This window comes from Heloderma suspectum, chromosome 1, assembly GCF_057233095.1.
Source record: "Heloderma suspectum isolate Gila_16-S chromosome 1, 16-S_ref, whole genome shotgun sequence".
NCBI lineage: Eukaryota > Metazoa > Chordata > Lepidosauria > Squamata > Helodermatidae > Heloderma > Heloderma suspectum.
Genome location: NC_139458.1, coordinates 362660330 through 362687022, shown reverse-complemented (window position 1 = coordinate 362687022; position 26693 = coordinate 362660330). Strand labels below are relative to the sequence as shown.

At 42.3% G+C, this 26693-nt stretch overlaps 1 protein-coding gene across 2 annotated transcripts in view; it reads left to right on the top strand.

The window, feature by feature from the left end:
- Window positions 1-25429, top strand: part of TRIM67 (tripartite motif containing 67) — a 49091-nt gene extending 23662 nt beyond the window's left edge. The window contains exons 4-10 of one of the 2 annotated variants that reach the window (XM_084832176.1): window positions 1269-1379; window positions 2341-2494; window positions 9933-10090; window positions 11325-11463; window positions 15310-15613; window positions 24266-24428; window positions 25364-25429. In XM_084832176.1, the coding sequence (XP_084688302.1) occupies window positions 1269-1379; window positions 2341-2494; window positions 9933-10090; window positions 11325-11463; window positions 15310-15613; window positions 24266-24428; window positions 25364-25429 (1095 nt within the window). Of the gene's footprint in view, window positions 1-1268; window positions 1380-2340; window positions 2501-9932; window positions 10091-11324; window positions 11464-15309; window positions 15614-24265; window positions 24429-25363 lie in introns of both variants that reach the window. The other variant, XM_084832185.1, reaches the window with a different exon arrangement.
- The last annotated feature ends 1264 nt before the right edge of the window (window positions 25430-26693 follow it).

The window sequence follows — 26693 nt, the reverse complement described above, 5'->3', positions numbered from 1 at the left end:
CTTACAGCACACAGGAGTACACAATGGTTGGATCAGACAGCTTCTCTGAACCCAGAGCCATGGGGTACAGTGGGTTTTATACCATACATATTAGCAATGAGGCAGCATAACAGGAACAAGCACCCCCTAGCATTCATTTCCAGCACAGACTAGCATTGTGTGGTTCCCAGCACAGCCACATGCAGCTCAGCATAAACACATTTCACTTCCCAGGCACATCTTGATTCACTCATTAGTATGGAATGTGCTAGGACATGCTATCGGCCCTTTGACTCATCTTCACAGGCTCAGAGGCTTACTAGCAAGGGAATTGCACTAATAATGAACTTAAGCAAGCATTATGGATCTCTAGGCCACTCTAATACTACAGGTGACTTGGTTACACTCCTGGGGCCAATATACCAGTTCAGTTGACATTGCTATGAAGATGTGTGGGACCAAAGGTCATATCATGAATGTAACCAGTTGGCAGATACTAATTCTTCCATCTCAGCTTTTTGTTGTGTGTTCCCAGTATCAGAGGTGTATTGCCTCTGAATGTAGACACTCCATTAAAAATGAAGGTTACAATTTCATGAATGTATTGTCTTAAAGCTGAGCATGAATTAACTGAATTATTTTGCACCATTAAAACTATGACACAAAGAACACAAGAACATAAGAAGAGCCCTGCTGGATTGGACCAAAGGCCTATCAAGATCAGCATTCTGTTTCCCCCTGGGATGCCCACAGGCAGGACATGAGAGCAATAGCCCACTCCCGCTGTTGTTCCCCAGCGTATTCAGAGGCATAGCACACTGTTCTTGTCCATAATGAATGCTAATTCAAGAAAATGAGTGTGCAGGTTTGATTTGGGGTTCTTCGTTTGTTGCTGTAGTAGCATTAATCTACATAGCTATTCCTGATTAACACACTGGAATTTAGTTACTTTCATTAAAGGCTTGAAAGTCAGAAGTTGTAAAGCCCACAAATTAAACACCCATTAGGTTCGGCATATTCAGCTGTGAAAAGAAATTAGTCCAGGACATTTAACTTTCCTTGCAAAATGAGGTTTGCCATAGGTGACATCTTGCCAAACTCATTATCAACATTTACAATCCAGAGCAAATAAGTGGAGCCGATGTGGATGAGGTAGTAGCAAGATGGCCGCTAGAGCAAATATAGCTCCAACAAATTCTTCACTTTTCTGCTGCTGCTTCTGAAATGATTTTTAATTCAATGGAAGCTGAGAGGACCGTCCACTATACACAGAGTTTTCCCCTCCCTAGGTTGTGTGGGACCAGATAAATCACTGTACTCTGAAACTGCGTCAGTCTACAGGGCTTATGGAATATTGTCTCGAAGTAATCAGAGAAAATGACCCTTCTGGATTTTTGCAGGTATGTTGTCTTCTAATTGTGGGGTAAATGAGCAAATTTTTTACAAAGGACTATATTTCTGAAGTGATCATTTGAGACCCACGGGCTCGCTGATGCACACACAGGCCTGGCACAACCATACATGGGCTACTCCATCCATTGCCATGGAGAAAGCTAGGGAGAGGTGGATTCGTCTGATATGAAGTTGGTCCATCTACACTGCTTTAAACTCCCCCATATTTTCCTCATCATGTGCCATTCCACCCAGTGTACAAAAGTGAAAGGAATCGCCACTTGGTGTGGAAGTCTTGGATCACAACAATACAAGCTGAGGGGATGACTTTGGGCCAGCCCAGGATGTCCTGATCCCCTGAGTGCCTGGAATGACAAGCCCTTCAGTCATGGTCATTTCTAACCAGGAGCGTTGGTGGGCTGGTCCCGATCTTATTTCATAGGGCTCCGGATCTATTCCACAGAGCTCTGAGTGTCTGTTGGCCCCAATACAAGCTTCTCAGCTGAATTGCCATTTCTAGGAGGACTGCAGCTAAGGATGGAAGAATCAGCTTTCCTATTTCCATATGCTGCAACACTCCCCCCCACACACACAAAATATTTCCCTGCATGGCAATTAAGCTTCGAAACCAATGAAAAAAGGCTTTTTTCTGATGATCTGAGACAGAGAGCAAAGTAACTGAAGAATTTATTGTCTTTGAAATGATTTCGGATGATCTGGGGCAGGGTGTGAACTGATGGTAGAATTTATTCTATTTGAGGTGATTTGGATGAGAAATTAATTGATTTTGCCTCCTGTGAAATTCAAATGAATCCTTGTAATTATTTCTAAATTTGCATATGTAAATATAAATTAGCATATGCAGATTTGTGTCCCCAATCTTTTAAATGCCTACCAATACCCCTGCTTCTAACTAATTGTTCTGTGGCTTTGCCTTGTACAGTTGGACAGCAAATGTTTCCCTTTCAGATTTCAGATGCTTTAATCAAACGTGTCCAAGTGTCTCAGGAGCAGTGGGTCAAAGGAGCGCTGGAACCAAAAGTATCCGCTGAATTTGATCTGACTTTGGATAGCGAACCATTGTTGCAGTCAATTCATCAGCTGGACTTCATTCAGATGAAATGTAGGGGTGAGCTTTTGTAGATTGACTTCCTTTTCCATTTTTCTTTCTCTCTCTTTTGCACCAGGATTTCAAACAGCAGTGGTTAGGGTGAGGCCAAGATAGGCCTCAGAGATGGGAGTCTCTTATCCAGATGTAACCAACTATTTGTGTGTTGAGCAACGCCAGTGTCTCCTCCCTTGACCCTAACAAGCTCAGACTATAGATAGCATTAGATAATGCTAGACATCTGAAAAGATTAAAAAAGCCTTCAAACCGGGACAATCTGCTCTTTCCTGAAGTGAAAAAGTTTCTTAACATAGCTGTAACCATAAAAAGGAGCTTTGCTCCTTTTGGGAGCACTGCAGATCAATAACAGCAGTAATTACAAATCAGTCACCAACACAGACTATCGTGCTTACCCATGTTCTTCGGAAGTTTCTTCTCTAAAGAATATAAGAAGAGGCCTGCAGGATCAGACCAGACTCATCTAGTCTAGCATCCTGTTTCCTGCAGAAGCAAACTAGAGGCCTCTGGAAAGACCCGAACCAGGACATGAGGACAATACGCCCTGTCAAGGTTCCCCTTATGGCCTGGACCCCCTGAGCAACTCCTTAAGGATCTCTTGTTTCCTTAAGAGTCCCACCTTCCTTCTTTTAAACTTCCCCTTCCCAGTAACGTGGGGTTTAGGCTGCAGATGTGGGGTGACTGGCACTCTAGACACAGGTTTTAACCACAACAGTTCACTAGTAAATTAAAGCAAACAAATTCCAACTAAAGGTATTTACACAATAGAGCAGAGTGATACAAAAGGCATTAAAAGAAAATAAAAGTTGCAAAACACAAGCTCCTTTACCCTTGCTGTCCTTAGACTTTTCTAGGCTGCTTCTTCCTGCTTGCTCTTCAGACTCTGGCTGTCTCTGCTCCTCCTGGCGCTCTCACTCTCTTTATATACCCTCCTCCCTCAAAACCAAAAGTACTGCTTCAAACCTGAAGAAATGAAACTTAAGTGGAGAAATGAACCTGACACTTAACCAGAGAAATGAAACTGCTCCTCTCAGGGTTACCCCCTCCAAACAGAAAACTCCAGGCTTCTAAGCCTGACCTTTTTTTCCCTTTGCCTCTGTAGGCCTCAAACCTTCACACCCCCTCTCCAGCAACTCATACTCAGAGGCATCTTACTGCTGAACCTAGAGGTTCCATATAGTCATCATGACTAGTAACCACTGATAGAATTATTCTCCATGAATATGTCTAATCCCCTTTTAAGGCTGCAATCCTATACCCTCTTTTCTGGGAGTAAGTCCCATTGAACTCAATGAGTCTTACTTCTGAGTAGACATGTACAGGTTGCACTGTAAAGCCATCACCACATACTGAAATGTGTGGTAGAACCATATGGAATCATGCAGATCTAGGGCTGAAATTAATTTGTTCCTTACAATTGTCCTGTCCACATTTTGGTGTTGAATATTTTCTACAATACTGTTAAATATTTAAATATTTTTATAATTGATGTCAGAACTATACATCTGACTTCAGTATTTGATATTTTACTTTAGTATTTGAGTTCAGAAGTTTATATGTGATAACATTTGACTGTGAAGTATTTACATGTATTTGATAGTTGACAATAATAATTAGTATTTGACAGATTATTATTATTATTATTATTATTATTACATTTCTATAACAGAAGTTAATTTGCAATAATAATTAGTATTTGACAGTTTGGATGGTTGTCATGTGGATGGTTGTACATGTATTTGTAGTAATAGTTGATGTGCAATAGCATTTAGTATTCAATACAGATTTTAGTTTTTGACAGCATCTGATAGCTGACATATGACAGTATTTGATATTTGACAACTGTTGGTGAAATTCTCACAGTACTTGATGGTTGACAGTTTCTGTCATTTGCTATTTGATCCTATCAAGAATACTGACCATCAAAACAGGAGTTTGCCAACTGTCTAAGGTCACAATCCTATGCATGTATAGATAACAAAAAAAAGTCCTACAACTCCCAAGATTTCCCAGCCAGTATTCCCAGCTGGGGAATGCTGAGAGTTGTAGGATTTTTTTTCTGTCTAAATATGCATAGGTTTGCACCCTAAAGTATTCAGATTTCAGATGCAGGAAATGTATAATTTTCCAGAATTTAATTTCTGCTCAAGTAGGAAATTAGGAGAAAGGTAAAGAGGTGATGTGAGCATGGCAATTGAAGTATGAGGACAATATGTATGAGACTGTGTGTGAGAGAGAGTCTCTGAACAAGTGTATGTGCCTTGTAAACCTTGCTCTATAGTCAGATTTATTGCGTCCAAAGGACTTTATAATTAGTTTCCGAGGCACAGTTTGCACCTAGACAAAATACACCCTTTCTTCCTCCCCTTCACATTTGGTGGGGGCAGTGGCTTTGAGTCTGTGAGCAGCAAGAAATAGGTGACTTTCTTCCTTTCCCAATCTTCCTTGACCTGGCCATTTAAATGGTCATTCATTTTTTGGGTGGTGTGGCCAATGTACATTTACCCATCAGCGCACCTGTGTGATGCGGACTTTTAACAATTATCCACAAATGCACACCTATTTAGCTGTGCTGCTCTGCACACCTGTTTAGCTGCACTGTGAGACTACAAGTATAACAACATGGCAGTTGGCCACACTGGCTGGCAATGATGGGAGTTGTGGTCTAACGCTTCTGGAAAGTTGGAGAAGGCTGCACTATTGTAATATAAGGGGGAAAGAGAGAATTGTTGATTTTCTCCTCTCCCCCCACCCCCCCATGGCAATTCCTTGTGGGCAGTTCCCTATTTCAATGACATATCAGAACTAGAACAGCTTTTTTTTAAAAAAAATCCCAGGAGTAGTGGACAAGATCTAAGAAAAATCATGCTCTATGTTCCCAGAAGTGGCTTCACTGACCCTGCACACAAAATGCTCTGCCCATGTGCCCAGGAACAGCCCATGTGACTTAAAATCAACTAGCCATTCCTCATGCACCTCCCACTCTAAATATTGCCATTTGGCACAGAATCGTGCAATAAATACAGGGGATTACAGTGCAGTATTCATTGCTGTGTGGAAACAGAACAGCAATTCAGATTAAAACAAACAGCAGCACAGAGATGCCTCGGAAACTAAAGTGTTTCTAGCATGAAAGGGGCCATGCCGTTTTCGTGACAGCAGATGTCTTCCTGTCTGGTTGGGTCATAATTCAGCATAAAGAGAGGTGCTATTCTTCCTTAAAGTTATCTTTGTTCTTCAGTGACAATCCATTTTGCTTTGTATTACATTGGGGTCTGTGTCGATATCTCATTTCCATTCCTGCAGCTGCCTTCTCAGTCTGGAGCAGGATCTCTGAGCTTTTCCACATGAGGCATTTATTGTAAGGTTGTCATTCCCTATTCACAGTTGTTTTCGGGTTCTTTAGACATCGTAGGACCCTCCAGTTTCACTTCCATTTTTAAACAGCACTTTTGGCGAGTTTTTTTTAGGGCAGGGAAAATGTGGTATTGTTTAAAGAAAGTGAAAGAAAATGTTATTTCCACTTGTGTATTTGTGCTATTCCACTATACCACAGTGCCACCTAGAGGTTATGTAGCAGAAAAGCAGGAAAGGAAACGCTCTTTGTGTAGTACTCGGATCTCAATTCTGCGACAAAACTGGAAATAGATACAGTGGATTAACAGCCCCATGTAGAAAAGCTCTCTAAGGAGTTCTAAAGTAGATGTGATGCTAAATGTGTCACTTGAAGCTCTGTTTCTCTCTCTCTCTGTCTTTACACTGAATAATCATGGGGGTAGGGAGGGATTTGTTGAGATGACAGTGCATAGGGAGGAGAGGCAACCTGTTCCCATGGAGTGAAGTAGATTCAGTGGAGTGAACAATGACTTTTTGCTGCCACAGCAAGGACAGCATCCTACCCTGGCAACTGGAAAAGAGTAGTCTGCCGATGATGTCACGTTACTTTATCCTCCCCCTTTGCAATCAACACAATCCAGGATACCTGGCTTCAGGCTCACTATTTTATTGGTTAACAACTAGCTTCCTTACAAATGCAAATTCCAGGAAACTTTCAGACTACAGTGAAAGCAGCTACTCCACACAATTACAAATACCAATAAAAGAGCAGAAGCGGAAGTTAGAGAAGTTGCCAGCAGTCTGAGCAAGAACTTATTGGCCAGACTAGCTTCGGAGGGAGGCTCCTCTCTTACGGTGGCTCCCTCCTACGCAGGCTTTCACACGTAGCCAACCTGGTGGAGCATCTGAGCTCTGCCTCTAACTTTTTCTGCCTTTTTCTGCGACGGACCCTAGTATCCCTCAGGTCACGTCCCTCCCTCTCCTCCTCCCCTGAAACCTGGGTTCTCATGGAGGAGGAAAGGGGGGCCGTTCAGGCTGAGCCATCTGTGTGTCAAGATCTTGGGATGAAGGCCTTGCCATATCTGAGCTCATTAGGGAGGGAGCCTCCCCCTGTTCTGACTGTTCCCATTCTGACTATGAGCTGCTAGACATGTCCACATGCTCAGATTCATTCCTGTAAGAGAATGTCCATGATTGCTTGCTTTTCTGAAGAGGATACACCAGTCTAATGGGCCCCAGTAGGCAGTGGTGCCTTCCTCCTCTCAGCACCCTCTCTGGAGAGCAGTAATGGTCATGCATGCAGGGAGCTGGACCTCTATTGCAAGACAGTTGCATTTCTGCATATGCCATTTGTGCAGGGTGTGGGATGGTTGGGAGATGGGCATAAAGAACTGGCCAGCTAATAAGTTGTAGGAAACTGGAGAAAAGAGGTGGGTGACACTCTTTTGTGATGGGCTTCAGGTTGTTAGATTGCTCGGGTGGTCACTGCACTAGTAGCTTTACGCTTAAATCAATAATTCATTTTGTCTAATAATTAATTAGACTAGATATCTTTAAGCTTAAATTAATAATACACTTGTCAGTGATTGTTTAAAGTCTCGGGATTTTTTTCAAACCAAGCTTCTGTCCTTATTCAACCGTACTGAGCTTGCATGGGTCACCAAGAGATGAACACCTGCCCTTATCTACACACCGTTTTGCACTAAGGACAATGAACGGAGGAGCAGGCTGCATTAAAACTGCCCTGGCAATGTGTGTGCACATTTCTTGCCATTGGCATTCTTGCCAATAACCTTCCTTCCCAAACCTATAATCTCATCAGTAATAAATGATGGAGAAAGGAAATACTGATTTAGCATTGCTTGAGAAATAGATGCACTGGCAGTGTTATGGCACAGAAAGCTTGAATGGGATATTAATAACATAATCTGTAAGTCATTTGGAAATGTGCAGCCTATTTGTTGGCCTTTTAACAGTAGACCTGGTGGTAGCTAGTTAACTAGCTATAAGGCACCAAGGATCTCAGACCAGGACTCTGGGAGGCCAGGCTCCAATGCCTCACCTCTAGCACCTCTGAGGCAGGAGGTCTGCTGGAAAAGTTGCAGACTGAATTTTGTTACCCAGAGATGCTTCCTAGGCAGCATTACAAGCCCTACCCGCTGACCCAGATGGCCAAGGGAGCCAATGCAGCCCTACCTGGCCCCATAACATCTCAGGTTTAGGGCCTGCTCTTCAGCCAGTATGTAGGAATTTTGCAGTCGACTTAAATATGAAGCTTATGGCACCCTATCTCAGAGAAGTGGCACCAATACTTAATTGGGCTTGGTGACACCAGTACTTAATTACACATTGATTTGCGCATTGGAATGTTCATAATGGTACAGCCTGATCCATTTTCTAGGTAAATCAAAACACAAAGATGTAAAGTAAGGCCATATACATTTCAGTACTTCCTTCAGCTTCTGCAATTTGAGCTGTTCATTTTTTGTATCCATTCTTAGCTTCTTGATCCAGTACAGTACTATTGCACTGGTTTCCAAACTTCTACAGATTCATCCTGCTATTATTATGAAAGCCACAAATGCAGCACTGCTGTTCTAACATGAGTCCTTCCTAAGACCTGGCTTAGTTTTGGCGGTGCTCCACCCAATGCAGGCTTCTGGGCCAGCCACACCCTCTTCCAGACATTGCTGTATCTGTCGAGGGCAATCTTAATTTGAATTTCACCTTTTCATACCAAATGCCAAAACCAGTCAGCATTTGTCTATAGAGACATGAAACACATTTATTGTGGCACCTTTTACCCAGGACAGAAACATGACAGGACACTCCACTACACTTACTGAAATGCCAGCCTGCTCAGTATCAACCAAGGTTACATTTCCCCTTCAGCCAACCAAGAAAAGCTATGCTCTCGGAGATCAAGTGCTAAATGGGCAAAATCAAAGTTGCCTTAAGTCAAAGAGTGTATGATACAAATAAAGAGCATAATCTTAGCTATGCACTGTTGCTAAGTCCCATGAACATTTAGTACATTTAACACATTGAGATGTGTGTTACTGGGTGAACAGTGTGTGCTGAATGCACACCAAAGCTGTTGTCCAATGGTGTTATTATGTGACCAGACTGTGGTTCACCATTCTACCTCAGACAGTCCAAGAGATGGGTGGAGAGACAGCATCATAAACCAATCTGATGTGTAATGAAGCAAGCAGATGATGGCATGGCTGAAGATTCATTGCTCAGCACTTTACCAGATATAGGGCTCCTTCACACGGAGCTTTTATCCTGCTATTGAGATTGCTCATTCACGGAAGTTTGCGGGCCCATTTCATGATGTTGTCAACCTCCAGGGCACATCAAGAGGTATTTCCTGGTTATTCCATCTCAAAAAGATCTGGAACTAATGAACTATCTTTTTAAGTTGGAATGTTACGCGATTACAACAGCCACTAGATGGTGTTGTTTCATTGAGTTTTATGGAACCTTGAAAACTAAAAACTTCCCCTCTCAGCAATCACGTGATCACCGTCTGGGAGCCGCTGTAACCCGGAAAGTGTCTACAGCGGGAGGACTGAGGGTTGATTCTTTAATGTAAAGGCAGCTGTAGACATTCACCATGATTTAAAACAGGGGTGTTGAACTGAAATCCATTTCAGAAAAGCTCTTGGGGAGCCACATTCCAGTGGTGGGCAGGGCCAAATACAAAAGGGTTGAGGCAAAATGCCAGCACATTTCAGCTTAGAGCTCGTACTGCCAGTAACGAAGCCTTAGGAGAGGCATCTTAACCTTTTAGAATGGAAGACAAAAGCCGGGAAACCACTAAATAACTGGTGGTTGGGGGAAAGGGGGGTGGGACCATCCGAGGAACCTGGGAGGCCGGATCTGAGATTCTGCACCTCTGATTTGGGGGGGGAAGGGAGTGTGAATTGGGATTGCTATTCCCGAGGCTACGGTTCTCCAGACTGTCTTGAGAGTTCAGCGGCGAGAGAGCAGCAGCTGCGATTTTGGAGACTTTGAGTTGCCACGTGAACATTGTGCTGCTTGTCGCACACACAGCCGGATGGGTAAGGGCAGAGTTGCACTAATCTGTGCTTAGTTTCCGTTTCAGTGCCGCCGGTCCCACTGCTGCAGCTGGAGAAGTGCTGTACCCGAAACAACAGTGTGACGCTGGCCTGGAGGATGCCTCCTTTTAGCCACAACCCGGTGGAGGGGTACATCTTGGAACTTGATGACGGAGATGGCGGCCAGTTTCGAGTGAGACTGCTGCTCCCCATGGCTTTGTGTCCAGCTTTCTTAGGCAAACGCTTATATAGCCTGTCCTATTAAGAGCATGTTTAGTATTGAACTGAAAATGTTTTTGAATTCAGTCTTTCCCCCTGTTACAGAAGAGACCCCAGTCAAGGGCAGAAAGGGTCTGTTGGCTGGAATGAGTGCTGGAAGATGAAGAGGGCTGAATTACGCAGGCGTTCTCGGTTTCCATTTCAAGAATGGAGTGTGTTGAGATGCTCATCCCTAACAAAACACTGCCCAGATCCTCCTAATGTTCCTCCTAATAAATGAAACTCTTAATGTAATAAATAATGAATGATAATAAATAATATAATAATATTATATATTATATAGATATAGATATAGGGCAGTGTCCAAGTGCTTCCGGAGTGGGACAAATCAGTGGAGCTTGCAGAAGGGAGCTTTGCTGACCTGTCCTGCTCTGGATGTGGTAGTTTCAGCTAGTTTCTGGTTGTGCTCGCCAGTGCAAGCTTCCTGTCGCACTAGCGGTTGTTCCTGCTAGTGCAACGTGTTTAGAGCTGGCGAATTACCAGCATTAGATACTGCCCAATAAAGATAATAATAAATACAATAATATAATATATAATAATATAATAAATGCATAATGACCAATGAGTAAATAATGATACTCCTAATAAAGGGCATTCAGGCTAGTATCATTAGGAGGAGCTGAGCAGAGTTTTGTTAGGGATGAGCATCTCAACACACACGTTTGTGTTTTGTTGGTGAAATGTATTGCAGAGACCCCAGGAGAGATGAAGCTAGAATAAATTAATTAGAATAAATTCTTCAGCATGCATGTGAGGGTTCCACTTGTAAATATTTGTTGGGACAATGGATATGTTAAAACATAATTACCCATGATTTAGCGGCTGTTTTATTGGGCGTGGGAGTTCTTTTGTCTTTCCTTACATATGTGTACTTTGAAGGTTCTCTAGATTACATACAGATGACACCAAAGCAGGCTTTCTGGGGGTGGGGTGGGGGTGGAGAACCATATCTTTTTAACACTTCTTTTTGAATCACACATGCCTTTCACTATGAATTCTCCTTGCATGGCCTTAACTCTGCTGAATTTTACAGTAATAATTGTCCTGCAAAAGAAATTGCATGCAGCTTATATCTGAGGTTTTATTATGAGATCCCAGGTTAAAAAGACTTTGGTGAACTCTGATCCTGCCTTTTTGTTGTTTTTCAGGAAGTGTATGTTGGTAAGGAGACCCTATGCACTATTGATGGCCTTCATTTCAACAGTACCTACAATGCAAGAGTTAAAGCCTTTAATTCATCAGGAGTAGGCCCTTACAGCAAGACTGTTGTTTTACAGACTTCTGATGGTGAGTAACTTCAAAAATGTGTAAAGCTCCTTCTAAAGCAGGGTTATTGAACTTGTTTTGGTCCTATGGCAAGATCCCCCCTGGACCAATCTGGTGGGCTGGATGAGGCCAGTGGGCGGGATCCTGCCTCTGTAACCTACCCCCTCCCTGACATCATCATCCAGTTTTCTTTTCCCTGTGCCTCTCTCTTCACAATGAAAAGGATTTGGACATTGCCTTAGGGCGTAACTCCTTCACAGCTTCCATATAGAGATCCTGTACATTAAAATGGGGGCTGGTTTCAGTCTCTTTCCCACAACAAACCCATTTTAATGTACAGGATCTTTATATGGAAGCTTCTGTGTCCTCCTCAGAAGTAACTGCCAATATGGTGGATGAGGCTGAGATTCCCCCTCAACTGAAATGGCACACATTAAAGCCCAATTCCTTAAGTGCGTTTAGCTGACCAAGCAAGGCTCCAATGAATTGCCTTAGAAAGAAAGTACTTCGCAGCTTTGTTATAGCTATCCTGCGAGTTATAATGGGGGCTAGATTCCGTCTTTGTGTGTACTACTGTCTTTCTCACAACAAACCCATTAGTGTCTCCTCAGAAGTAACTCCCATTGTGCTGAATGAGGCTTGCCTTTGAATGCCTACATAAGAACTTACAGAGATTCCCCCTCAATTGAAATAGCACACTTTTAAGCCCAATTCCTTAAATGTGATTAAGAGCAATCTTGAGACTTTGGTCCATTGCCTTAGGACGTAACTCATTCACAGCTTCCATATAGAGATCCTGTGCATTAAAATGGGGGCTGGTTTTGCTCTCTTTCCCACAACAAACCCATTAGTGTCTTGTCAGAAGTAACTCCCACTGTGGTCAATGAGGTTCTCTGGGTTAAAATGGGGGCTGGTTTCCCTCTTTGTGTTCTCCCCCTCTCTTTCCCAGCACAAGCATATGTGTGTCTACTCAGAAGTAACTCCCATTGTGCTCAATGAGGCTTGCTCCTGAAATGCAGGTGCATCTGGGCTTTCAGGGGAAAGAAGAAAGTGGGAGAGAGGGGGAAAGCCTCTCTTCACAGCAAAGCTGATTCCTTTCTAAAAATCCTGTACTCCTCCATTAGCTTCTCCTTCCGTTGTCCTTGAAACACGGCTGAGGAGGCGGGAACACTGATGAGGTAATCAGACCCAACCCAGACTCCACTCAGACTCCACCTGGCCATCAAGAAAATAATTTGATTAGAGCTCAGTGGAAACAGCAATGATAAGCTGGGACTTTAAGCACTGTGGAAACTGGAAAAGGAGAAGATGTGATTGGGGAAACATTGCTACATAGCTGCAAACAAAGTGAAGCCGATAGCATGGAAACACGCCCCTAGTGAACACCGGGGACATCCATAAGCATCATGGCAAGATATGTGCATGCCTCTGGCTCTTTGCATAGGTCCGTGATGGCAAAGCCCAACACGGCCTGAGAAATTTCCAATATTTGCCAGATCTGCTAATGGATTTCAGTAGGTCCAGTGTCAGTGTTTCGGGGATGGGGCGGGGCGGAGGGCAGAACCTCAAATCTGTCACGAATATCTTGATTAAACTAAATTTCAGTGTTCCTTTCTTTTCACAAATTAATCGCCATTGATCTTAAATAAATGCCAATCAGATCTTTTAACATTTTGAAAATTATCTGAAACAACACTGCCTGGTAGAAAAGAGAGAGGCAGTACCCCCCCCCCTCGCTGCCGCCATGTTATTGATACAGATAACTATTTCAAAGGTGACAGGTACAATTAATGTGTTTTCATCTCTTGCTTACGTAGCCTCTCAGGATTCAGTAACAGCTTAATCCTGCATTCAGTGCTAGGTGACCTCTCCTAGTAAAAGTCCATAATACTTTGAAACAACTTTTGGCCTTGATAATTCAGAAAAGGTAGTCCTAGTAAGGCTGGCTGTGACTGCGGGGGAATATAATCCAACATAAAAGCAATTTAGGATGGACACCTTAGGATATTCAGGAGCTTCCTTGGTTTTGAGATTTTTTAAAAATGGAAGTTTGTATCAGGGGAAAATACATAACTTCTAGAAAATCCTGGAACATGTTAGACCTGTTAAAATTCACATTTCAGTTTGTGAAATCAATTAATTTCACAATGTTATCAAAAAGCGATATTTAACACTTCAACACTTCAAATATGGCTGGAAAAATGTAAGTCTCGGATGTCGGAAAAATGATGACATTTATGAAACTGAAAATTGTACCAGTGGGATTTCAGGGATCGGGTTCAGCACTTTGAATAGCTCCTTTAGAGTTCTGATTGGTTCTGACTGAAACCCAGAGCAATTTCACAGCCCCACTGACATCAGAGCCACCAGCCCCCCTGAATTGTATATCGCTCCATGGAGGATTGCTGCCCTAAAAACCTGATGAGGCTGGTGTCTGAGTAAAATATATATATTTTCCAGCTGTGACTTCAAATCTGATTATTTTTAGCACAATCTGGCATGACTTAATGAAATAAGGCTAAGGATTGAATGTGTATGGAAATGAAATATCTTCTGAGATCCTTTTCATGCGTTGTTAAAGCAGATCTGAAATTGGCAACAAGACTGGGTCACTGAGGGAGAGGCCCCTTGCTTTTGCATTCCCTTCCCCCCATTTTATATCGGCGATGAATTCCAGAGCTTAATTACATTTTTTCCTCTATGGAAATAATTTCCTAGCAATGTCTTATAAAATATGGATGTTAATTCATGCTTCAGTTCCATGTAATTACACTTGCTATCCATATGGGCAGCCAAATAAATTAATCTTCATTAATGATACTTAACTTTCATGAATCATGAAACACATGTTCATCTCATTGTCTCTTTCTTATTAATGTTGCCAAACTCTGTCAAGAAAAAAAACATTTGTTCCCAAAGATCCTTTCTTTAAAAGGCTGCAGAGAATAGCGCTCATTTATAATAAAGCCTGCCACTAACAAAGTAAAATATTTTACAGCAATATGTGACTTCAAATCAAGGAATATTTTGTAATTAAATTCTCAGTATTAATAACTTGGGACTGTGAGATGAAGATCTGTCTCCAAGCTCAAATATTTTTTGTTATTTATGTAGCACAATTTGGAAGTTCTGCATCATACCATAAATCTGACTGCTAAGGCCAGAATTAGATATTCTAGCAGATGTGTGGCTGCTGCCAAGACCAGATTTTTCTCTCGCATCTCATTCTTCCTGGTAATGTCTAGTGCTACAAGATGAAGGCATTACAGTGCGAATAGCCACACCCTCACAAGGAACAGCCAGTAAAACAGAATAGGGGCAGGGAAATGTGCAGCATAATGACTCTTATCAGTTGATATTATGAAAGAGGGAGTCTGGGGCTGCAGTTTCTAGTGATATCTATGCAGCTGTTGTCAGCATAATACTAGAAATTCATTACCACCTCTCATTATGGGTTAAATTCTTAAGCCCATACAGGCAGCCATTTTACCATATATATTTTCACATATTTTACCACACATTGGCAGTGAACACATGGCAATATTCTCCTTACTACTTGAAAAAGATAAAGTGACCAAGCTTAGCTGGGGTGAGAGAGTTTATCCTGGGATAGGTTGATTGTCTGAACGGGTTCCTAGATTCCATAGAACTTTAGCACCACATGCTTAGCTCTCAGGTATTGAGATCAATGGAACTTAAATGTGATGTATTTCTTTAGTACATTTCTATCCCACCTTTCTTCCGTCATGGAACTCATGGTATCCTTCTTCACCTGCTAATACAGTGCTACGTTTCCCAGATGGAACATAACACACCAGTCCCGGTTGTTGCATCCTTCTAATCTATGCCATCTTTCTTCCTCTGTAGTGGCCTGGTTTACATTTGATCCTTGTTCAGCTCATAGGGACATAGTCCTTTCAAATGACAACCAGACTGCCACCTGCAGCAGCTATGATGACCGTGTTGTTCTGGGCACAGCAGCTTTCTCAAAGGGAGTCCACTATTGGGAACTTCACGTAGACCGTTACGATAACCATCCAGATCCGGCCTTTGGAATTGCTAGAATTAATGTTGTCAAGGATATGATGCTAGGAAAGGATGACAAGGCCTGGGCAATGTATGTTGACAACAATCGCAGCTGGTTCATGCACTGCAATTCTCACACCAATCGGTAAGCATTCAATACGTTTTCTCTCATTTTCTCAGTAAGTGAGATTTCACACGCACACACCGCATTTCCTCAAGAGCCATGTAATTAAGAAGACCTTCAGTGAATACTCCTTTCCATAATTTCAAGAACATGCATTATACATTCTAGTTTATGCCAACTTTTCTCATGAATCAGAGGCTTATTGCTGTGAAGATCTGTTGACATGTGTTGACATTATACCTACGGGCCAAACTAGATGTGACATTTGCAGATACTTTGTTTTCAGCCTGGGTCTGCACCGCCCACCTATAAATCAAGGGTAGCATCAGTGAGAAATCAGGCAAGACAAATGAATTTACACTATCATATCAAATATCCTGCTACATTTTGTATTCTTTTTGAAGGCCAGATGAAAAAAAAAATTAAATTATGAATTGGCGGTGGCTTGGTTAGCTGGCATACAAAGTAAAATACAGGAGACATCTTTTCCAGCTTCATGAGCTGAGAATTCTGCAATCAAGATTGCTCTTTGGATTTGTTTAGGCTTCAAGGGCTGGGCAGTACGCCAGTGAGGAGGATTGTTTATATATATTCCTGTTTTCTTCTTACTTCTTTTTTATATTAGAAATGATATCCTTTATATAAAACTTTATATACAACTTTTATTTGAGTGTGTGCAGATATGTACACATTCATATATATATCTAGAAATGATATTATTTAAAATATAGATAGTATAAAATATATTAGTGATTTGTTATTATTTTTTATCCTTTTTTTTCTTTTCTTTTTCTTACTATTAATATTACCTTTATTATTATGGGACTTTGATTAGTAATATTTGTAGTTGGCTCAATATTTAAGCCCTAGTATTATACATTAGCTGAAGGGCAATATATGCTTAGTGGAAATGAACTGTATGCTTCCTTCTGTGTTATGACATGACACTGAAATTTAAGGTTGATTACCTATGCTGTACTGAAGTGTAATAATGGCAATGATATAGGCATAATTTTTAATAGAATGATACTTGAAGTCTGTGTGTAATCCAGTCTAAATTTAATCCCTTGACGTAACTTTTTTATATTTTTTCTTTTCCCCTTTTGCTTTCCTCCCCCTTGTCTTTCCTTTGTTTATATTTTTTCTTTTCCCTCTCTCTTTTTTTCTTTTCTTTTTTCCTTCCCCCCTTTTTTTCTCCCCCCCCCTTTTTTCCCCTTGTTATTGCTGTGTCCTCTTAAGAATACTGTATTGTTGGAAACTGTAGATAATGGCTAGTTTGTTATTGTTCATTACATTTATAAAGATGAAAAATAGAATAAAAAGTATTTTTTTTTTTAAAAAAAAAGGTAGCATCCAACACTGCCCAGGGGCTATTGCTAGTGATGTTGTGCCAGCGCAGGGGTGGGGCGTCTCTTTCAGCCCAAGGGCTAAATTCCGTCTTGGAGAAGGTCTCAGGGGCCACATTCCATTGGTATACAGGATAGTAAATAAGCTCTTGCTCGTAGTAAGAGCTTTAATCTCACATCTCTTACTGCCAGTAACTAAGCCTTAGGAGAGGCATTTCAAACTTTTTAGAATGGGGAAAAAAACTGCACAAAGGGGGCCAGGAGAAGGGGGCATGGCCATCCGGGGAACCCCAGAGGGCCAAATTTGGCCCCCAGAGGGGCCGGATTTGGTCCCTGGGCCTGAAATTCCCCATTCTGGTGCTAATGTAAATGAATGCTTGCACAATGTAACTAGCACAACAGGAAAACTAGGAATTTGCTACTGAAATTCTTTGGGATGGTCATCAGATGATCTGGGACAAGGTGTCACCAGTATGCTGATGACACCCAGCTCTATTTCTCTGTGACATCTGGATCAGGAGAGGCCATGCACGTTCCGAACTGGTGCCTGGATGCAGCTATGACTTGGATGAGGCCAAATAAACTGAAACTGAATGCTGATAAGACAGAGACCCTATGGGTTGGCAGTTCCCAAGTCCAGGAATTGGGCTATTTGCCTGTTCTGGATGGGTTTGCACTCCCTCTGAAGGAGCAGGTACATAGTTTGAGGGTGCTCCTGGATCCATCTCTGTCACTGGAGGCCCAGACCTTGGTGGCCTGGAGCACCAACTCTGCTCATTCCTAGATAGGGACAGCCTAGCCATGGTGATTCATGTGCTAGTAACCTCATGATTAGACTACTGTAATGGGCTCTATGTGGGGCTGCCCTTTATCAGTTTGCATTCCTTTATAGGATGGAAAGATCAACTGAGACCAGGTCAAAAGTGATTAAGGTCAATGAGAATGTTTCCATTTCCTCACTCTGTTTGGAATAATTTTTTAAAACCAGCTGAGAGTAATATGTCCTAAAAACAATACAAATCAAAAGCACTAATCTCTGCCCCTTTAAAACCCTGATTTAGAGCAGAAATAATGTTAATCTGTACTAAATTTAGAACATTTTGAAATCGCCTATGCTGTTTTCAGGCCATGGTTGTTTTCTGACAAGATGGCAGCACACATCCAGTGCCCTAGAAACCTATTTTATGGATGTGTTCTTAAGCATATTGGGTTTTAGGCACATAACCTATTTTGTGAAATAGCACAAGAGCACAAGAAAAGCTATTCTTTGGAAACACCCAGGGAAAACACATTTTTTCAAGTTAATTTTAATTCAAATTATATATTATAAAAATATGACCATGTACATTCGCCTTTATGCAAGACAAATCCTAAGATGTCACAAAACAGACATCAGATAGAAGCAAATTGAATACATTAATGTCAATGCCATGATTTTGTTTCCCATAATCGATACAAGGGTGGTCTTAGTAATTTTTGCTGTGATGTGTCCACCATCCTTCAGTCTAACAACTTCATTCAGTTTAGACAGCTGGGCAGTTCGCCAAACTGTTGTTATTTACTCCTTAATTGCTGGCATGTTTCGGTTTTGCCAATTTCTGGGGATAACAATTTTTGCTGGTGTGAAAAAAATAGCAGTATATTACCAAAGGGTACTGTACTGCACATATAACCTCATATTCAAATATAAACCATAAACTTTGGGGAGATAAGGAGGTGTTATATTTTGTTATCCTTTGGGGTTCCTTAAAAAGGCTCTGTGATTTTGGGCAGCCCCAGTCCTCTGGAGAGGCTTTTCAGGGGGAGCAGGTGGCTGGAGGAGGGAGGAAGGGAGAGGAAACTGTCCCACTGTGAACTGCCTTATGTTAATTTATTTTAGGAACCAAGCCATTGTTCTTTAATTAAAAATACTGAAAGTGCTGAAGGTTCTTGGAATGTATTCAACACTTATGCTCATTAAAGCGTTTACATTTTCCATCATTCAGCACATCAGCAATCTTTGTCACCTGATATTTCAACTATAAAAAGATTGATTTGCCATGTTAGGCTATTGTGGACACAAGATGTAATTGAAACAACAACAACGAAGAGTGTTGGGGGTCTTTAAAGACAAATAGCTTTATTCTGGCATAAGCTGTCAAGGACACTTCATCAGATACATGAAACTGGCAGATTTATATATGGAGGGGTGGGGGAGAATGTAAACTGCAGTCAGAAGGAACTGAAATGCAAAAAGTACAGACAGTGATAATTACCTTAGCAGTTGCCATTCACAAAATGTGCCTCCAGGATGGGGTACTGAGGTCTGCAGCAGAAGGAAGGAATCAATGGAATTTGGGGGAGGGAGGTCACCTTGCATGAACAGAAATGTTTCTGCTCATACAAGCCATAATTAGATCCAGCCCACAATTATTATTGCACATTTCCATTTGTTCTAGTACAGTATACTTATTGCATACTCCATCATAGTTGTATCAGCTTACAAAAAGTCTTGTACACTCCCCATTAGTTCTAACAACATATAAGAATAAAACAGAAGGGAGGAGAGCACAGGAAAGAGCAGTGAAACCAAAGAGGGAGAAGGGGGAGCAAGCCACTAACATAGGAGATGGGTCAGCAGATGACTGGCAGGCAACCGACCAACCAGCACAGTCATGCTCCACAGCTTCAGGAGCATTGAGACCAATGGGAGTGTTGCACCAAAGTGGGGCCCACCCCTCCAGGGGGAAGCACCATTCACCACCTACCCTGCCTCACATGCACAGGAAGCCTATGACATGCCCACCAATTTAGGGGAATGCCACAGGGAAACCAGTACTGCAGGGAAGGCACCATAGATACAGAAACTGGTACAAAATGCCATAAATAAAGAACCAGGAGCCTTTCATTTACCCTTTTTGAAATAAACATATTTTGTTGTTTAAAGGCTAGTGGCCCAATTTATCAGGATTGTTTTTAATCTTAATCCCATGAACATTCTTTATCATGCCTCCTAATTTCTTTATGCCTTCAAGTAAATCACTCATAAAAAGATGTCAAATGCTGTAGGACTTACTACATAACAATCCACTGTAAATGGCTAATATGTTTATGCTTTCACTGTGGCTTTCCAGTCCACTGTGTTCTTTCTGTATGCTAGTTCTTAAGTATGGGTAGGATCCAGTGATGTCCCAGCACTGGCGGCCAGCACTGCTGGTTCCTGGTGCACGTGCAGCTCCCTACTGCTGGTGGCAGCGATGTCACACTTCCAGGGGCAAGCCCCCAAACGACCGGAAATGCAAGTTTGTGGAAGACACAACCTGCCCCTTCCAGAAACGTGCATTTGGGGACTTGCTCCCAGAAGCATGACATCACCGCTGCTGATGGTAGGGGCTATGCGCGCACTGGGAATTGGCAGTGCTGGCTGCCAGTGGTAGGACATTGTTAAATCCTACCCTATGATCCCCTCCTCTTTTTACAACAACGTCATACAGAACTGTTTCAACAGCAGCCATACTAGCTAAAGCAGGGGTCCCCAACCTTTTTGGACCTGTGGGCACGTTTGGGAATTTGAGAAACTGCTGTGGGCACCACCACAAAATGGAGGATGTGGCTAGTCACATAATGGCTGTCATGGGGGCCTGGCAAGTCAAAGGTGAGCTAAAGAGGGGTGTCAGGGGAAGAGAAGCAGTGAGGCTAGAGGCTGGGCAAGAGGAGGAAATAGCAAGGCAAATGGGCAGAGCGGAGAGAAAGAGCAAGGCTGGGAGTGGGGAGAAACAGCAAGACAAAGAGCTGGGGAGAAAAGTAGCAAACTAAAGGCTGTGGCAGGAAACAGGAAGGCAAAGGGGTACAGAAAGAGCAAGGGCAGAGGCTAAGAGGGGGAGAAACAGTGAGCTAAAGAGGTGGGGGGGAGGGAAGGCTAGAAAGGGAGAGAAAGAAGACTGCCCTAACATTTTCCAAGGTTTTAATTAAAAAATTTTTTTTTGAAAGAGTGCTCACAGGCACCATGATAGAGATCCTGATAAATGGTATATTATATTTATTTCATGCCCATATATCCATTAAAGTATTACCCCACCAAAAGAGGAGGTTATTTTTAGTGCTGTGCTGAATCCTGCCCTCTATTTTCAAGAATTTTCTCTGTGTGTGCGAAAGACACATTGTTTTTTCTGCCTCTTTCGCAGGGAGGGGGAAAATGTTGAATAATGCTCTCCTTGGGTTTCCACATACCTTTTTTAGTTTGAGGGGTGGCTGAAGGATCTTCTTTCTTGGGGGGGGGGGCGTTGTTACTTGAAAAATGCCCCCAGCATGAGACTCTTTACAGACATGCTTCTCCAGCCCAGCAGCACTTCTTGAACTCCTATGAGACCACATGGCCTCATGCTCTCCTATATCAATCAATCAGTCAATCAATCAATCAATTTTATTACGGTCATAGACCAGCACGACCCTCTTGTATAGGCATTCAGGAAGAATTCCCAGGTTGCAGAAGTTTCTCTGCAAAAAGTCCCAGGCTACTGCAAACAAATGGGACTTTTGGAGCTTTAAAAAAACTCTTATCTTGCTTGCTCTGTGTTGTTGCGAAGAAGAACAGATTTTTTCTAAAGCTCTAAAAGCCCCGTTTGCTCTTGCTTTGCAAAGAAGCTTCTGCAGCCCGGGAGTGCTTCCTGAATGCCTGTAGGAGAGGACGAAGTCACGTGGTCTCATGGGAGTTCAGAAAGAGCTGCCAGGTTGAGGAAATTTCTCTATAAAGAGTCCTGGACTTCTCAAAGTGCAGGGGGTGTTTTTTAAAGTAAATGAAAAAAGAAAAATAGAAAGAAGACTCCTCAGCCGCCACCTACACTTAAAAAGCAGAAATCCTGTCCTCCTCCCCAAGTTATTCAAAATTCTCACCTCTCCAGCCTCTTTTGCCAGAGTTTTCATCCCCCCCTGCCCCGCCCCTGAAATGGAAGAATCGACATATTCAGCACAGCACTCGTTATTATAGCTTCTTTGTAAAATATACTGTGCTGGTTAGTAACAATCATCCTCACTACAGAATACAGACTGAATGTTGATCACTATATACGAGACTTCCATTGCTATTGAAGTTAGCAGGTTATAACGTCCCTGTTAACATTTTATTTCTGGGCATTTATATATGCAAAGATTATCACTCGAATGAGTTAGAAATTGTTAGTCCACATTGTAGAGAATTGGGAGAGTTTTGTTTTTCTTCCTCTGTAGACTCATTCAAAAGTGGTGCTAAGATTATGCCCCGTGTGTCAGATTGCAATTTTGTCACAAAACTCCACTGACATTAACAAAGTGTGAGTGCCTATGGCCATTGCACATATTCAGTTGATTTCTTGCTCAGTGGTATTATATACCATAGACTGCCGGGCGAGTCCAACTCCCCTGAGGGAAATGCGCATTAATGTCAAATTAGTCTCACATGTTGCAGTCGGCTGAATCCATAATCATCATTGGATCCTGTCATTTAAACAGTTGCTCCTGTCACTTTAACCTATAAAGGGTGATTAATAACAGTGATATACTATACGCCAACTTCATTTCCTGTTTCATCTAAGTACCTGTTTTGTGTGATGGGTAGCTGGTTGGCCACTGTGTGAACAGAATGCTGGACTAGATGGACCCTTGGTCTGATGCAGAATGGCTCTTCTCATGCTTTTATGTTTCCCATTTACCTTCAATCAAAAACAATAGCACAAATAAACCACATTACCATTCTGATGCACAGACCATGTCATGGTACCTGTTGCATAGGTCCCAGGGCATGTTCTGAAGGCACATGAGGCAGCCACCTTGCTGAAGCTAAGCAGGTCTGGGTCTGGTCAGTGCCTGGAGGGGAGACCACCTGGCAACCACATTGTCAGGAGCCCCCCAGCTGCCTCTTTAAGTCCCCTCCAATAGCCAACTCACAACACAGACGAAAGGGATTCTTTCCAAGGCTTTATTCCTTTACAACTTAATGACTCTTTCAGATGCTAATCACCAGCGACTAAGCAAGGAAACAGCACTGGGGTAGTTAGCAGAGTAGCCTAAGCTCCAGGTAAGGCAGTTGGCCCCTGTTTGAAGGGGAAGAGCGGGAAAACTTTTAAGTTATGGGCTATGGAGAGGTCTTCCCTCTTACCCGGGGATCCTCGGGATGCGACCGTTGTTTTAGCGCCAAGCGGGCAGAGTGCCGCCTCTCGGCATGGAGAAGGATGGATGGCACCCTCCATCAGGCGCTGCTCCCTCTGTCTGCGCTGAGCGTCCAGCAAGACCCCCTCCCCTGCTCTCTCACTGCCAGGGTCACTATCTCTCTCAGGAATGCAGGCAGGAGGAATCTCTCCCTGCCACTTTGCCTGTGAAAGATGAGCAAGCTCCTCTCCCACAGGTGGTTGGTTCTCCTCAGAATCAGAACTACTCTGGGGCTCTATGGGCTCAGTATCCACCCTGACATACATGTAGCCCCCTTGAGTTCCACAATGGAAGAAAGGCAGGATAGTAATGTAATAAATAAATAAACAAACAAACAAATACATAAACGAAATAATTACAGTGCCCTTATTTTAAAAGGGGGAAGGACCACGGTCCCTTTAAAGCAGGCGTGAGCACCCTTTTTGGCCCTGAGGGCTGTATCTGGTGGCATCTGCTGAGCTGGCAGGGCCAGATGTGCGCACACGAGCACACACGCAAGTACATTCAGATACAACTCACATCACGATCAAGAACCTAACCCTCCCCACTGCAGGAGGGTCAGGGTCAGTGGTGAGCTCAAGTTTGGGCTGGCTACATTGTAGATCAGAGCTGCAGAAACTCAGGCCCAGGCCCCTTTTCCCCAATCACCATTTGTTTGGGGGTTTCCCAGCTTTTGTTTAGTTTCCCCCCTATTCCAAAAAGATTGAAGTGTCTTTCCTAAGGCTTAGTTACTTGCCATATAGAGCTTTCCTTTACACAGAACATAATTTACTTATCTACTTGATGCAAATCATATTGAACATGGAAACACCAAATATAATCAGAAATTCTGATCAGAACTTCTGCAGTTTGAAACTACATTTTTGCATTACATGTTAATTTGGGTGCTGAATCCAAGCACTTATCAAGTTTCACCAGCCAAAAACTGAAATGATGTTATGTGGGACCATATTCAGCACTGAAAATTAAGATACGTACATTTTTGACAATTGTAATTCAGTGATTTCAAATTTAGGATATTTGCTAAATTTTCAGTGTGGACCAATATTTGTTTCAAGTTCACCTCTACCAAATAGTAACAATTATGTTATTTTCTTGTGGTTTCATACGAGAAAAGCACAACATGATTAATTAACATAGACATTATTGCCTCTTTGATTTTTAGGACAGAAGGGGGTATTTCTAAAGGTGCAACTGTAGGTGTTCTTCTGGACCTCAACAAGCACACCCTGACCTTTTACATAAATGGGCAACAGCAGGGACCTCCAGCATTTGAAAATGTGGAGGGCGTCTTCATGCCTGCATTAAGCCTCAACCGAAATGTGCAGGTAAAATTATTTTCCCATGGATCTTACAAATCTTGCATGTATACCAAAGGTAATCTGTCTGCCTATATAAACTGAATTACAGTCAAAGAACACCAGACATGTGCTGTACAGTTTCCATTATCCACATCGCCCAATTAGGACAGTGAGATAAGCTAGAATGGTATTTCTGTTGGTGGCTGCACTGGAACAGATCTGCATGATGCTCTTGATTTCTCAAAGCTAGACATTTTGAATAAAGAAAATCATTGGGTAAAGGAGGTAGCTAAAATTACCAACCACCCTTTATATATCTTATGTAAATCTTCTCTCTTAACTCATGTGACTCCAGGTGGGGGCAGGCTTTAGACAATCACTTGGAGTAGAAGGAGGATGGATACAGGTTATATAAAGAGAATTTGGCTGATCTGGATCGTTTGGGATTAGTTTGTGGACTGCATGGCTTTTTCAGGCCTGCCTGAGATTGGAGAGCTCCCATCAAAACCTGGCTGGGGATGATGGGTGTTGCAATCCAACACATCTGGAGGACACCAGGTTGGGGAAGGCTGGTACAGCTCTTTCATATGTGCCCCTTTAGGAATTGCCTGGGAATGGCAAGGTTAGAAAACATCAACTTTTGGCATAGTTCGTCTATTTTATTTTATTTTTGACAAAAAGTTCTGATTTGTCAAAAGGGCGACTTCAGATGAGAATATTGAAACTGGTGAATATTCAGTGCAGCCTCATTCCAAATCAATCTGATCTCAGCTGTGCTCACTGGGCATAGGAACGTTTCCTTTGCAGGGAATGTAGCTTCCATTCCTTGCGCCCTAAACTGATGAAAAACCCTTCCACTTTAACAGGTTCCTAATACTACAAAACCTACGATGTAGCTAACAGTTTCCTGCTTTATATTTCATTTTCAGTTCTTAAGTCTTGCTCCTTTATCTCCCTTGTAGGTGACTCTGCACACAGGCATTGAGGTACCTCAGACTGTAAGACCACCAAAGCTGCCAAGCAATTGAGCTCCTGCTACTTAAAATCTGAGCTGGATTTTATAATCTTTCTAAATAGCTTTTGGCGTAAGTCAGTTTTAAGAAGCATCCATAGTTTAGATCAAAAATCAAAATTGGTTAGTAGATATGGTTTTTCTTGTTTTTCAAAGTTTACATGCCTTTTAAAATTTTACATTGTTTCAAGAATGCTTATATCACCGAACATCCTGTGCATTTTTGCTGTCGTTGCATGAAACCTCATTGGCCTGCCCATTTGAAGACAGTCACATCAGTGAACGGTTTTTTAAAGAATGCCTCATTTTCCTTTTCACAGTTCATTTTCCAACAGCCACCTTTGTGGCACATGCCAGAGAAGGTTAACTGTACTTAAACACCATTGATTATGCAATGTGAGTTAATTACCCTTATCCTTCCCTGGATTAATCTATTGTGGGTACATTTTGCTCCATCCTGGTCTCTGGTTGTTACATACTAATGTGGGTGATTACAACCCACATGCTATAGGGCAGAGAAGGCAACTTGGTGCTCTCCAAATGTTTTGGACTACACACCCTATAAGCCCCAGCTAGCATGACCAGTAGTTGGGGATTATGGGAGGTGTAGTACAAAACCTCTTGAGGGCTCTGCTTGTGGAGTTTGGGTATCATAGAAGATCCTGCCTGTTGCAGGTACTGGAACTAAATGACTTCTGGGTCACTTTCATTCTACAAATGTGGACATGATGGAATAGGAATAGAATGAATTTTGATCCCATTGAGGTCAGTAGCATAATTCTCACTGATTCCACTGTGACCAAGGATTTAATTTTTAAAGCAATATATGCTGCAGTCCACAAGCCACTTATTCCAGAGTTGCTCTCATGGACGACAGCTTTGATCCTAAATATCTGCACTGGTATATCTGCCTGCAGCACTTGACTAAAGTTCATGCAGTGCTGCTCTATCTTTCTGGTTGATACAGCACATTTTGACCTAACGATTTGCAAGCAGAACAGGTCTTTAGGAGAGACCAAAGATCAACTCACTAAAACACAGGTTTGGGGATATGGAGCAAATGAAATCTAGATCCCATATCAACTCAATAATAACAGATCATTAACATCTTTATGTGATTCTATACCCTCTTCCTGTACCCATGTTTCCCCCCCCCCTTAACCTTCTTGTCATTATACGATTCCTGTCTTCATCTTCTTCCAATTTGGCAAAATGGACTTTGAAGAACTTTCTCACTCATGAGTACTTCTGCTAGTCGTGGGTGTAAATTCTTCCTTTGT